We start from the raw sequence: 15,010 nt of genomic DNA, 5'->3' as shown, positions 1-15,010 counted from the left end.
TTATAATATGAAGTCTATAAAACATGAGCTTAAAGATAATAAATAATTAGAACCAGAAAAAAAGGGTAATTCTTGAAGTAAGAAACAGAGACCAAACAAAATCATTATGTACCAATGGAATGAAAAATTTATAAAGATGAATACATGGAGCATAAAGAAAACAACTACAGATAAAAGTATAAACAAGATGACAGCTAAAGATAATTCAAAGGATAATTTATCCTTGAAGTAGGAAATACAAAGAGAATTCATAGATCATAATACAAATAATTTTCAGAAAAACGAAATTTTTTTTTATATTATATAATGTGCACATATAACTTCCATTTATTATATACTGAAAAACATACCACATATTAAGAAAATCTGAGAGACGAAGATTAACACTCTAAAACATACTTGTTTTAATAATAAAAAATGATTTCCCAGGGGCTGATGCTGTAACTCAGCAGGGTAGAGCACTTGCCTCACATGTACATGGCCTTAGGCTTGATCTCTAGGACAGAAAATGATCAATCAAAAAAGAATGTGTTAACTAAAATTATTTTTTTTAATTTTAAAAACGTGGTGCTAAACTATTAATAGAAAACTTCCTGAAGACCAGACATAATAATCAACAAGCACAAATTTAGAGACAAGCTGGTTCCAAAATTTAACATCAACTTTTTGGATATGTGTTAACACTTAGACGTTACTTATAAGAGACATTTATAAAATTTAAGATTATAGAAAAGTTAAAGGTAAATATTAGTTAAAATAAAATGTTCTTTGTTAAGTTTTTGTTTTGTTTTGTTTTGTTTTGGTCTTTTTGAGACAGGGCATCACTGTGCAGTTCAGGCTGGCCTTGAACTCCCAACAATCCTCCTGCCTCAGCCTCCTGAGTGCTGAGATTAAAGGCGTGCACCACCTCGTCCAGCCTGTTAATGCTTTTTTTACCATGGGTCACTAGATGGTGATTCAAGGTTCAAGTCATTAGAAAAAATTCTAAATCAACAACTGGAAAATTTTAACATAATTTTTCCAATAAGTGATACTATAAGTAGATAAAAATATACCAAAGATATAGTGCCTTCAGTGGTTCAATTAATAACCTGGATGTCAGGCAGTATGCAACTGAAATAGTACATAAACTATTATTTTTTAACTTTAAATGTTTTGAAAATTCAGTGAAAAGTAAATAAATTAATGGATTAAGAAGTGAAAGAAAATCGAGAGGTTAACACAACCTAAAGTTTTTTCTTTAAAAACAAAAGGACAAGAAACAAAATAAGCAATGATAACCACTTCTAAAACTCCCTGTCCTCACTTGTAGCTCTTTTCCCTGTACTATTTTTAAATTGGAATCTCTGTAAATATAACTTAGTGCTTTTATTATATCCTAACAAGACAGTATCACTGTCTTAAAAAAGCATTTGAATGGTTATTTAATCTACTATTGCACACAGCCAAAACTATCCCTCTGTTCAGGATGGATATTCAGAACACTTTCATTTTTTCCCTATTATAAATAATCTTATGAGAAATGCCCTTCTAAATAAACCTTTAGGGGCTGGGGATTTAGCTCAGCGGCAAAAGCGCCTGGATGGCAAGCGCAACGTCGTGAGTTCGATTCCTGGTACCAGAGAAAAACCAAAAAAAAAAACAAAACAATAAATAAACCTTTAATCTTATACCCTATAAGTACCATATAATATCTCATGATTTCTTTAAAAAGTAAAATAAAAGATAATTGGGAAAGGGAAGGGGATCAAGAGATGGAGTGGGGAGGGGGGACGGGGAAGGGGATGAAGTTAAATGTGTATGTACTTGTACAACAGTGAATGTCATCATTATGCACTGTAAATATGTACTAATAATTAGAAAGAAATTTTAAAAACTGAAGAGATTTCGAAGAATATTTTTAGAATTTTTCCTATGCTCCCAAACTGCTTTCCAGGAAAGCTTTACAAACTTAAATTATGTTCAGAGTATAACAGAAGGTCATATGAAAACAGGCTGAGTTAGGTCAAAAAGCTAGGTTCTACACCAAATTTCTAAGTACCTGCCAGCCAGGCATGGTGGCGCACACCTGTAATCCCAGCACGAGGCAGGTTGAGGCAGGAGGATTGTTATGAGTTCAAGACTAGCCTGGGCTACAAAGTGAGCTCAAGGCCAGCCTGAACTGCACAGTGACACCCTATCTCAAAAAGAAAAAAAAAAAAGTAAGTACCTGCTTGCATGACTACGAGCAAGATACTTCTTTGTACCCTAATCTTTCTATCAATTATAAACCTGCATTAAGATCTTTATGTATTTTATCTACAAGAATTCTTAAAAGCAAGTAAAGTAGTACATCTGATATATATCAAAAAGTACAGAATAACTAAGTTATCTACATGGAGATAACTATTAAATGAATAGTAGTACAGAGTAAAGAGCTTGTTTATTAAAATAACTTATACCAATGTATAATCATCACCATAAAAACACAAGTAATTTTATTAAATTGGGTTTTACGAAAAACCAAAATAAAGTTTATACAGTTGGTTCTCATACCTATTCTGCACAATTTGTATGTAAGCCCCAAAATCAACGTTCACAGCACTTTCTTACATCATTTGATGAGCCTGATCAAAACAGTGAAAAATCTGAGTTTCCCAGTATGCCTATACTGAGAACAGGGAACCATCTCCCTTCATTTCAGCTCCCATACTGCAAACAAGTGTCCCTTCAGTGTTCTCTTTAGTGCCACACTTCTGTGCCCTCTGCTGAATGTGATGCTTAAAAGGGCAGCCAACAGGCAGCGCTCAAGAGCTATCTAGTGTTCCCACACACAAAGAGGCTACAATGTGCCTTTTAGAGAAAGCGTATGGTAAACAGGCTTCATTTGTGCATGAACTATTATGCTCTTGGCAGGAGCTCAATGGTAATGAAGCAACATTATATATACTGTATTAAGGTTTTTGAAAACTGAAACATGCAAACCAGTGCATTAACTGGTTGTCAAAACTGTTGTGGCCCACATTTCTCAAGAAATAATCCTGTATTTCCCTTATGAACAATCGATATATTCTAATTCAGTGCTTGCAGCAATTACAAAACATTAACTACTGTGAATAATGAAAATAAGCTGTAATTCTACTTTGCAAAACTATTTATATAGAGTCATAAGTCGCATGAGGAAAGAGGTAGAAGCAAAAGAATCTGAGGTCATCAGAGAGGTAGTTCCTGACATCCACGGCCATTTATCTCCACCTTAATCAGCACCTTACAGCCTCAAGGGTCTTTCCTGTCTACTATCCTTTGTGCTTCCATTTTAATTTAAATCTATACTTTTTTCTCCAACCTCTACCCTTTCCTATATCTCTCTTAAGTTTCTCTCCCTAGCCTCAGAAATTAACACTGGGTTAAAAAAAAAAAAAAAAAGTAGCTCCAAAATCATACAAGGCCTAGAGATAGAGTTCTTTTTTTATAAAATGAGTACATTAAAACCTTGCAAGTAACTTGTTCTGTAAACTGCTCCGCAAGACAAGCAAACATTTCTAATAAATTTTAACTTGATAAACAAGTAATGTGTAACGTCTTCCAATAGAGTAGTACAAGATGCTGAATGTCACATGATTACAACTGAGCCTTGGTTCTCTCTCTCACTGTAGGACTGTAGGTGACCACCTCCCAATAGCAAGGTTGTGGAGATCTTGTCTGCAGAGAAGAAAGTGACAGAGGAAGTCCTCACTGCCAATGAGATTAGACAGATGAGTAAAACATGGGAAACAGTGCTAAATTTTGTAGAAAAGCACCACTCAAATAAGGCTGTAGCAGTGCAAAAGGTATTTCTGTTTAACAATGCAATGTCACATTTCCGTGAAATCCTCAAAATGAGACAAAAGCAAGTGTCACTGGGCAGCTTCCTTGTTAAAGTTGCGTGGAAAGGAAAAGATTCCATTGAGTCAATAGATACTAGTGATTCCTTAGAGACAATGAAAGCTGACCTACACAATAACCCTCCTCTCTCCTGTCTCCCTCACACCAGCCACAGTTTTCAAAGTGCAGGTTCATTTATTTTTCTTTTTTGGATTTTCTCTATTACTTTGTATTATATTACAGTATTGTAATCATTCGGGTAGTGTTTACCCAATTCAAATAATTCTCTATGAGACTGAACTATTATCCCTCCTTTACATAGAAGTATAAAGTTTAGTATTCTCATCCTGTAATTTTTACTTGAAAAATTAACAAGCAAAATTTATTCAACACATTTTTAAAAAGAAATATACTGAAATCTATTTTAAGAGCAGAATTATCTGAATTAAGTAATTTAAATAGACTTCGTTTCCCTTCAAAATCTACATCTCGTTCTCAATCCCTTAGCTTTGGAAACCTGCACTGCTATTTTTATGCTACCTCCACATAAAGAAAAGAAACATGGTGACGCACACCTGTAATCCCAAGGGAGGCTGAGGCAGGAGGATCACCGTGAGTTTGAGGCCAGTCTAGGCTACAAAGTGAGTTTAAGGCCAGCCAGGACTTTATAATAAAACTCTGTCTTAAAAAGACAAAAAAAAGGGAAGGAAAAAAAAGAACAAAAAAGAAGGAAAGAAAAAGAAGAAAAGAAAAAAAGAAAAGGACCCATACTGTATGGGTTTGTAAAACAGTAATTTAATTTTTTTTTAAAGAGGCTAGTAATAAAAATCATTTACAATTCTACAAAAGGACTTACTTTTTCACTTTAATATTTATTTTAAAATATTTTTATCTCATTTGCAAAAACAGTATTTTAGTGCATGTCTTTATTTTTTAAAGGGAGACAGGTGGACGGGGATAAAGCTTTCAGATATAGTCCAATTATAAAACTGGCAGTTTATAAAAAAAACTCACTGATGAAACTCACCCAAAAACGGTGGCTGTCAACTGTCAGCTTTTTAAGCACAAATCACATTATTTTGTAAACTCATGAATTTAACTCTGACCTTTACCTGAAATAGCAGAATTGTTTTAGAAAAATCTTAACTTGAGAACATCAGAGGAAACCACCCAAGTCTAATGCAGTTAGCTGTACTAACAGGGCTTTGCTGAGTACACTGCTAATACCCATCTCCTCCTGAAATTCAAAGTTAATTTTGCTATGAAATAGCATCACATTTTCTCTGTGAAGCTCAATAAGTCATCTTTGCTATGAAAAAAAGAAAAATAAAATAGAAAACACTGAAATTAGGGAATATTCTCAGATGTTAAGGTTTCATTGCTTTATCATCTACTAGTTTCTGCTTCTTTCCACTTAACAGACCAGGAGTACAGCAATGGTTTAAAATTATTTTGAGATGTGAATAAGAGCTTTTTTCCTTAGATGCTAAATTTTAAGTCCAATTTAGGAAATACAAGGTTAGAAAATATGTCTAAAATACCCAAGTCATCTCAGAAGTCAGTGCATTTCGTATGTTTAAAATCAATGAGGTAATGAAAACAAGCAGATCTGTTTTATTTATACTAAATGTTCCGGTAAGACATTCTAAGGTTTAACAAATCCTTGAGAAATAACTTTTATATGAAAGTATAATACAAAGCCAGAATTAACTGGTGAAAACTGCCACATGGAAGAATTTAAATTCTAACATTAAGAAAATATTTAAAAGTACAAAGTATTATACTTTCTGAAAATAATAATACAGTAAAAATATAAAATTATGACTACAACTCTGGGGCTCAGGGTCAAAAAATAAAATGAACATTCTTTTGTTTTTCAACTAAACCACAAAATCACTTATGCAAGATTATGAAGTGAAAAGTCGAACTAGGTATTTACTAAAACTGGAAAAGTTATAAGTTACTGAAAATTGCATGCCATTTAAATAACATCTTAAATATTTATTATATTTTGAAAAAGGAATTAACAGACATCTATTAAAATAAATCTTAATAACTTTCTCTACGTGAAAGTATCAAAACTGATACTGGCTTTATAGTGACACATGCCTATACTGTACACAATTTAAAATTACACTGCTGTTAGAAAATATATTACACTGATAATTTTGCTAAAGTTAAAAAAATTTTAGTAATCGTTCTGAACAAAGATGATGAATCTTCGCTATTACCTATACCACAGGAAAGTAATTTATGATAGTAAGGTAATGCTTAGAGAAAATAGCTTGATACTAAACATGAAACTCAGTTTGGTAGTACCATAATTAAGCTTAAGTGCTAATTTGATTGGTTTGGGAACTGTCCAGTAGTGATGGCAAACCTTTTCGCTTTTGATGGAACAGCCTGCTATGGCACGCATGCCACAGGTTTGCCACCACCGGCCTAGGGGATTCGTAACGCACATTTCTGGGTTTGTCAGGGGGGTTATGGAGACATGACTTTGGGTACTTTATCTGGTCCCTTGCCCCTTCCTCTCTGGCACTGTTCCCCTTCTCTGGCCACTGTGAACTAAGAGCAATGCTCTACTACGTCATCCCTCCATGATGGGCCTGCCTTGGAGCCAGCCACCCATGGACTGAGTCCGCTGAAACGTGAGCCAAATAAACCTCTCTTCCTTTAAACTGTGGATGTTGGATATTTTGTCAAGCAATGTGGGTAGAAAGGATTAAACCATGTTGAGAGTTAGACAAATACTTGTTTCAATCACGCCTTTACCAGAGACCAGCTAACGTGGCCTTGGGTTCCTTAAGACTAAAATTTTCTCATAAAATGGAGTTACAATACTACTTTATAGGATGGGGGTTAAACAAATACTTAAGAAAATGCTTTTTAAAACACTTGTAACTCTTTATACACCTGTAATCCCAGCACTCAATGAGGCTGAGGCAGAAGATTGAAAGTTTAAGCCCATCCTGGACAACTGAGTGAAAAACTGTTTCAAAATAAAAAATAAAAAGGGTTGGGGATGTAATTTAATGTGAATACCTGAGGTTCAATCTCTAGCAGCGAGCAAAACAAAACAGCCTCAGTAAATGGTAGCTATTATTATATACAGTTGTTTACAAGAGCTTTCAAAAGCAACCTATTAAATATAAAACATTTAAAAACATTTAGTTCACTGTTTTAGAAATGCTGCTTTACTATAAGAACTATGAGTAGTTCAGTACTAATGCTAAATTTAACATTTGTTTAAATAACAAAGTTAGTTTTAGATATGGTCTTTACAACCAAAGGATATCATTCCAAAACCAGAAGAACCACGTCACATACATCCAGAATTTGGTTGCCAAATATATCCCAAGGGGCAATGCACTATGCATTGAATGATCAAAAAAGGACCTGTAAAATACAAGTTTCATAAAATATGAACTTTATATTTCATCATAAAAATGAAAACTTATTTAAATAAAATTTGTATATATTCGTATAGTAAGCATTAGTTTAACCAGAATCCAGAAGTCTAAGATGTTTACCCCCACTGGGAATGTCTTCACAGTGATAATAAGACCAATAATAATGAGCTCATAGCTAAACTGAGTCAGCAAGATTCTGAAGTTCTTTTTAATGTACAAATAATTAAAATCATATTCCATGTATTTTTCAATTTCATAATTTCAGTGTACTCTGATTGCTTTAAATCAATAATTTACTTTATTATAAAGAGCAACTCCACCATCCAGAATATTATTCCTCAGAGATGGGTTATAATTTCAACCAATGAAAAAGTATGAAAAAAAAGCTCACATGTTTATGCTTCACCATTAGTCTTATCTACAAACTTCAGTTAAGATTGGGACACATCTTTTCAGACAGAATGAACTAGCTGATTTGGTAAAACTGAAGTTTTGTATTTATAATACTTCAAGTTGAGGAAGAAATAAATAATAATAAATTTTTTGACATAAACAGAATCAACTCCCCACATACATTAAGCAGGGAATCTTGGTAACTTCCTATATATCTCTTTTGGAGCTCCTAGAAATGCTAAAACAAAGTAAGTGAACCAGAGTTCAGCCCCTGCGGTAATATTAGCGTATTACTGGCTATTCCCATTCCTTTGTGAAATATTTTCACAACTCTTTTCTAAACTGCAGGTAAAAATAGGATACTAAAAGAGTGGAAATTAAATGGGAAGTTCGGGATCATCATAAACACCTTCTCAGGTTTGCAGAATGGGGCAAAACTAAGGCATGGGACCTATGGACAAGAAGAAAAAAAGAAAATGGTCAAAATGTTTAAACAAAAAGGAGGAAAGAACTTTTTAAACTGAGCTTATATCATAATTACGCCTAGGCTCACCATGTTAATAAAATCAAACCTCTCCTTGCTTAGTGTCTATGGCCAAAGAAATATAAAGCCTATGAAAAGGTGAGGTCACTATTATAATTACTCAGAAATAAATAATATGCATATTACATACTATGTAAATATTTTAGTTCAAAAACAAATTTAGTTCATTTCTATTGAAATTTTATTTAGAAATATTTAAATTTCTAAAACTGCATATTAGCTTTCAAAATGACATGCTAGATTTCACTCATTAAACATCTTTAGAATTATTTTAGTATTTTTAAAATCTAAAAGATTTTATATATTAACTTATCAAAATTATTTAAACAATAAAGATCAAACATTCTACATAAAGGTAGTGTTCTAAACATACAAAACATACAGCAGGGTACCACTTACATACTTTCATGTACAATCAAAATATACTTAAAAACAATACACTTACTTTGAAAGGAACTGTACTGTAGCCCAAACGCCACCATACATTAGCCCTTTAATGAGCCAAGAATCAATATTTAGGTCTGCTATAAACCCAACTAGCCAAATAACTAGGAATGGAGTTCCTAGCATTACTTTCTGCCGAAATTCCTGTACAGAAACAAAATAATTAGAAAATTTTTGCATGTTTCAAATAACCTTAAGAAGATCATTGCTGTTTCTGTAAAAGCATGCAACAGAAAGTAAAATGCATCATTCAGAAACAAACTAATATATGCAGGTACTATTCAAGATGCTAGTCTCTGGAGTCAGACACTAAATAATTTAAAAGGACTTTTTTTAGGATTATGAAAAATGGAAATAGAAGTTTTAAAAGCAAGTTCTACACAGTCAGATATGGAAGATCTGTGGTAGCTATGGTCTAACAAAGCTCATCATATGATTACTACGTTCCTCTATGAGTACCTTTCTAAAGGCTAAAATTATATTACACATTTTCAGCACCTTTTTCATACCGCTGCCTCCTAGGGAAATAAACATTTTTCATGTAAGTGATAACATTTTTTCCCAATTTCCCAATAGTAATTTATTTTCTTAACGAAATGTGTAATATTAACTTAGAGTGATAATTGAAAGAGCAATTTCAGAGTTTAATTTTATGTTGTAGTGTAATAATTATTCCAGTATTTTTCTAGTACATGTGAACCTTTTATCAACATAGTTGAAGATTTATAACTTAGAGGAAGAAGATACACATATCATATGAAAAACTATTTACTAAAATTATCTTTAATTTGATTTTAGTTAAAACAATTGTTTTCCTTCAGCACTAATAATATTTTTCATTTTAAAAAATTATAAACATTGTTTATATAGAGTAAAACTGATCACTTTTGGAGTATAGTTCTCTAAGTTTTGATTAACACATAAATGGTGTAACCTGCACCAAAGGAAAGATACAGAACTGTTACTGTCCAGTCCTAAAATTCCTCCATGTCCTCTAAGCCCAGCTTAAGGCAACTATGTATCTAATTTCTACCTCTGTAAATTGTCTGCAAGAATGTCATGGAAATTTAATCATAATGAATGTATCCTTTTAGGTCTGATTTCTTTCACTTAGAGAATATAGATGACATTTATCCATGCTGTTGTATACCAACAGTTTGTTCCTAGGGCTGGGGATATAGCTCAGCTGCACAGCATGGCTTGCAAGCACAAGATGGTGAGTTTGATTTCCACTACCACACACACACACAAAAAAACAACCACAGTCCATTCCTTTCTCAATGCTTAGTAGTATTCCATCATGAGTACATTCCATGTTTATGTATTCCCCACCTGACAAATCAGAACTGCTTCTGTTCATGGTGATTATGAATTAAAAAGTATAAACATTTCAATATTCGTTTCTGTGTGAACATATGAGTTATTTCACTTAGGTATTTTATGTGTTTGATTTCTGGGTCAAATTTGGTTAGTCAATTTTTTTTCAAAGTCTCATTTAATATATGTAAGATGATATAAAAATGTATCGGTGACGTTACTATACAGATATGAAATACCTGTGTTACCTAGATTCAACCATTCAGTAACCTACTTTTACTAACTTTGTAATTTTGAAAGAATTATAGATATACATACATGAGCTTTGAGAATTCCCATATACTCTGGGTGCTAGAGTGCGGCTTATCAATATCATATGGCTTATCAATATTATCTCCCAGTCTATAGCTTATCTTTGCAGTCTCTTCATACAGTCTTTAACAGAGCAAGTTTCAAGTTTTAAATCTGGTTTATCATTTTATCCTTCTATGGACTGTACTTTTCATGTCAATTCTAATAATTCTTTGCAGAGACCAAGATCTTAATGACTTCTTCCTATTTTCATTCTAAAGATAATAATTTTATGTCTTACAATTAAAAAATTCAGTTAATTTTTATATAAAGCATAATATTTGAGTTGAGGTTTATTTTATTTAGTGAGCTAGTTGGTTTTTGCCTGGGGAGGTTCAAGTGTTCCTAAATTATTAGTGAAACGGCTATCTACTTTCACTGAATTGCTTCTGCATTTCTGTCAAAAGTGGGAGTGTATCTTTGTGGTTCTATTTCTGGGCTGTATTCCATTGCACTGATCTGTAAATTTATCTCTCTAGTAGTACCACAGCACACTGATCACCATAGCTATAGAACAGATCAGATTATACAGAAAGCAGGTGATGATTCCACTTTTGCAAAATTGTTTTAGCTCTTTCAGATCCAGTTATCTCAGAATTCTCTTGGTTATATATAAAATCTCTTGCCGAAATTCTGACAGGATTGCATACTAACTAAAAATTTGCTATGCTGGGTCTTCTAGTTCATAAACAAATTCTCTCTCCATTTTGTTAGATCATTTTTGACTTCCTTCACCAGCACTTTTTGATTTTAGTATACATTACACTTTTGGTTGGATTTACACCAAGTATTTTAATAAAATTTTTGAGACATTCCAGTTCTAAATGTATTCTTAATTTTGGTGTCTATGTTTACTCCGTACACTGGAAGAACATGGATTTTTGTCTAACTTACCTTTTATCTTGTAACCCTGTTGGACTCATTTATTAGTTCTAAGAATTCTTTCTTTTTCTTTTTTGTAGATTTCTTGAGATTTTCACAGTCAATCATGATAGACTATAAGTAGGGATACTTGCCCCTCCCATTCTCATCTATATGCCTTTTAATTTCCTTTTATTTTCTTTATTGCAATAACTAGAACCTCTAGTACTATGCTGAATGAAAGCAGTAAGATGGATAAGACAGACGGCCTTGCCTTGTTCTTGATCTTAGCAGTAAAAGCAGTTTTTCCTTATCAAGTATGATGTTACTTGTAGATTTTATAAATGTTAATAAAATTGTAAACTTCTCAATTACTACTTATCTGAGTGTTTTTGTCATGAATGTATACCAGTTTCTAGGATATGTTTTTTCCTACATGATTGATACAATCTTAAGATTTTCCCTCTTTGTTAATATTGTAGACTACACTGACTTATTGGCAAGGGGATTTCAAGACTTGTGGGGAACGGCATGAAGGAGTACCTGTGTTTTCCACAAGTTTGACTATGACGTGTTCGGTGAGGATTTAAGTTTGCTTAGCTTCCTAACCTGAGAATTTGTATTTTGCCATATTTGGGGACTTTTTAGCCACTGTATCCTTGTGTACTTTTTCAGCTCCATCCCTTTCTCCTCCTCTTTCAAGACTCCAATCACAGCAATCTTTGATCTTTTTTCAGGTTCCTGAGTTTCCGCCTTTTTTAAAAAAAAAAATTGTATTCCTTTTTATTGTTCAAAATGGGTAATTTTTACTGTTTTTATCTTTAAGGTCACTGCATCTTTCCTGTGCTCTCTCTACTCTACTGCTGAGCCTACTAATTGAATTTGTTGTTTTCATTACTATAATTTTCAATTTAAGGTTTTTGTTATGGTTGATACATTGCGTCAACTTGGGGAGTCTAGAGGTTTGACTAAGTGACTCAGCAGGAAGCCAGGGTGCTTACTTTGTATACAGCCTGAGCCTGTGGAAGAGGGCATGGAGATTATGTGAGAGCTACACGCCCCTTAGGTGGGGGTAGCCTGTTTACAAAGTAAGGCAGGGAAAGAACCTGCTTGGAGCCATTCCTCCCGTTTTGCTCTGGCTGTTTGCTGTTCGGCTGCCAGTCCCGGCTTTGCTCTTGTTGCTTTGCTACCTTCTGCCTTGAAGCCAGCCAAGTATGGACTGAAACCTCCACAAACTGTAAGCTAAATAAACCTTTCCTTCCTTCATTTGGGGCGTTGGGTATTTTGTTTCAGCAACGAGAGAAAAGTAACCAAGACAGTTTTCACTAGGTTCTTCTTTATATTGTTTTTATATTCTAGTTCTTTGCTGAGATTCTTTGTTCTGAGTATGTTCACAATTACTTTTTGAAGTCTTTTTATCATGGCTAATATAAGATCTTTCATCAAATAATTCTGTCATCATAGTGTTGGTATCTACTGATTATCTTTTCATTTGGTTTCATATCTTCCTGCATCTTGGTATGACAAGTTACTTTTAATTGAAACCTTGTCATTTTGGGTACTGTAAGACTCTGGATCTTATTTGGACCTTCCTTCTCTTTTAGATGGATTATTCTGAAACAGTTTCATCTATGTATTACAGAGGCATTACTTCATTATTGCAGGTGGGAAATTCCAGCACCCATACTTAGCCTCCACTGACATTGAAAAGGGGGTTATTACTGCTGGCCAAGGAGAGCTCTACTGATATTTCCCAGGCTGGGACAGGCAGAAGTGTAGTCTACAATTAATACAGGGGTGTGGGGCCTCATTAAGTCAGCAGGGATGAAAAGTCCCAACTCTCTATACAAAGTCTTCTATAACACCTGGTATTATGGCTGATACTGCGTCAACTTGAGAAGTTTAGAAGTTTAACTAAGTGACTCAGCAGGGGGCCAAGGTCCTCACTTTGTAAACATCCTCAACCTGCCAAGAGGTGAACAGGGAGATGTTGAGTGTTACACCCACCTTGGGGACATAGTGGGGGTGGGGGCTGCACACAATATAAAGGAGGAAAAGAGGCTTGCCCTCCCCGCTCCTTTTGCTCTTGCTGCTTTTGTTATCTTCTGCCAGCCTACACGGTTGCCTCTGTGCCCACCACCCTGCCTTGGAGCCATCTGATTATGGACTGAAACCTCCACAGACTGTGAGCTACATAAACCTTTCCTCCCTTAATTTTGGGTGTCAGGTATTTTGTCCCAGCAATGAGAGAAAACTAACCAAGACACCTGGTAAGGGTGAAAGTCTAGACTGACCAATAGGCCCTTGCTGTTCTGAGTCAGGGTAGAGCCGTATTTGTCTGGCTATGATGAAGCACTTATTTTCTACATGTATCATGTGTTGTGAGGCTTCCTCTTTTGTGGTCCTCTGGCTAAATTGAAGCTTTAGTTCAGGTCATTTTGTCCGTATTCACTTGTGACTCTGGGGCCAGGGATATATATAGGTCAGTGGCACAAGCACCTGCCTGGCAAGCACAAGGTCCTGAGTTCGCTTCACAGTACAAAAAAACAAAAACAAAAACAAAAACAAAAACTTGCACTTGTGATTCTGGGTTGTTGGCTTTGTCAGTTCCTAGTCTGGAGTAAGTGGGCTAAAAAAAGTAAACCCACTTATTGGGTCATGGATTTTAAAATATGAGAAAAAATAAAGATTCTTCTCCAACCTTTTATGAAATAGTTCACATTTGTTTAACCATTATCTGCCTGTTTAAAATCTTCTAACCTTAAAAATTCAAATGCTTTTAAAGTATTTCCTAAAATCAAAATTTCTTCCATGTCTGTCTACTAATATTGTCCAAAAATACTTCCTCTCCTTTGGAGATAATGTCTTAAAACATAAAATACTAGTTAGTCCTTGTTCTTATTTTTTTCTTGTTTAGTTTTAATTACAAAACATACTTCCATAGGCTAGCAAACAAAATCATGTCCATGATTTAAATTTGCCTAATGTGAGATAGAAAAATAAATGTAGACACTCACTCTTGTGCTCTGTGTGTGTGTGTGTGTGTGTCTATGTATTTACTCAACCTATAGCCTTTTTAAAAATTCAATGTATTTGAAGATACTAAAGGAACAAAAACAGGAAAAAGCTCGACTTTTCAACTAATCACAATAACATGCAAATGTTAAAAGTGCTTCATAAGTTTCTTATGAAGCTTTCTTTTTCAAAAGCAATTACAGCCGAACACATTAACCTTATATGTGTTTCACTATGCTATATACAAGTAACTACACATATTAATACATCTAAAACTTAAGTCATTTTCATCTGAATACACATTAAACTTCACAATATTTACATTCAACAAAATGAAACCATAAAGATTATATGATTTTGTAGTTACATATTTTTGTTATTAGCCTAATTATCATTAGATATTAGCCACTTTTCACTCTGATGAGCAAAACTGCTCTAAAGTTTAGAGGGCAAGGTAACATCAAAATAAATCAATCTAACAATTAACTGAAAGCATTAATATAACATGAAAATATTATTCATTAATGCCAGCTATGGGATCTGAACACTGACAAGTTTAATTGTTTTGATGTCTACGCAATGGAGCAGGGAACTTTTCAGCACATTAAGGAAATGCGAATTCATATAAGTAAATGAGGCACTGATTTCAAGTGTGTTTCCCTTCATTTCCTCTTGATAACAGATCAATGTTAACTTTAAACAACTAGTATCATTAGCACCAGGGCAGCCTGACAAAGATATACATCAGGTGGTACCCAAAATTTATTCCCACTCAGAAACTAGCTATTGGTAAGATACACTATCAACTATTTGGGTATATATTTTTAAA

At 33.9% G+C, this 15,010-nt stretch overlaps 1 protein-coding gene across 1 annotated transcript in view; it reads right to left on the bottom strand.

The window, feature by feature from the left end:
* Zdhhc17 (zinc finger, DHHC-type containing 17) overlaps nt 1-15,010 on the bottom strand; it is a gene marked incomplete at its 5' end in the record, with an annotated part of 82,022 nt that overhangs the window by 21,499 nt on the left and 45,513 nt on the right. Inside the window, 2 exon segments of the mRNA XM_005374347.2 lie at nt 7,142-7,242; nt 8,639-8,781. Of these exon segments, the coding sequence (XP_005374404.2) occupies nt 7,142-7,242; nt 8,639-8,781 (244 nt within the window).

The sequence above is a fragment of the Chinchilla lanigera genome, unplaced genomic scaffold (assembly GCF_000276665.1).
Source record: "Chinchilla lanigera isolate Chin_1 unplaced genomic scaffold, ChiLan1.0 scaffold00004, whole genome shotgun sequence".
Lineage (NCBI taxonomy): Eukaryota > Metazoa > Chordata > Mammalia > Rodentia > Chinchillidae > Chinchilla > Chinchilla lanigera.
The sequence above is the reverse complement of the archived record's forward strand: the minus strand, read 5'-3'. Positions and strand labels throughout refer to the sequence as shown.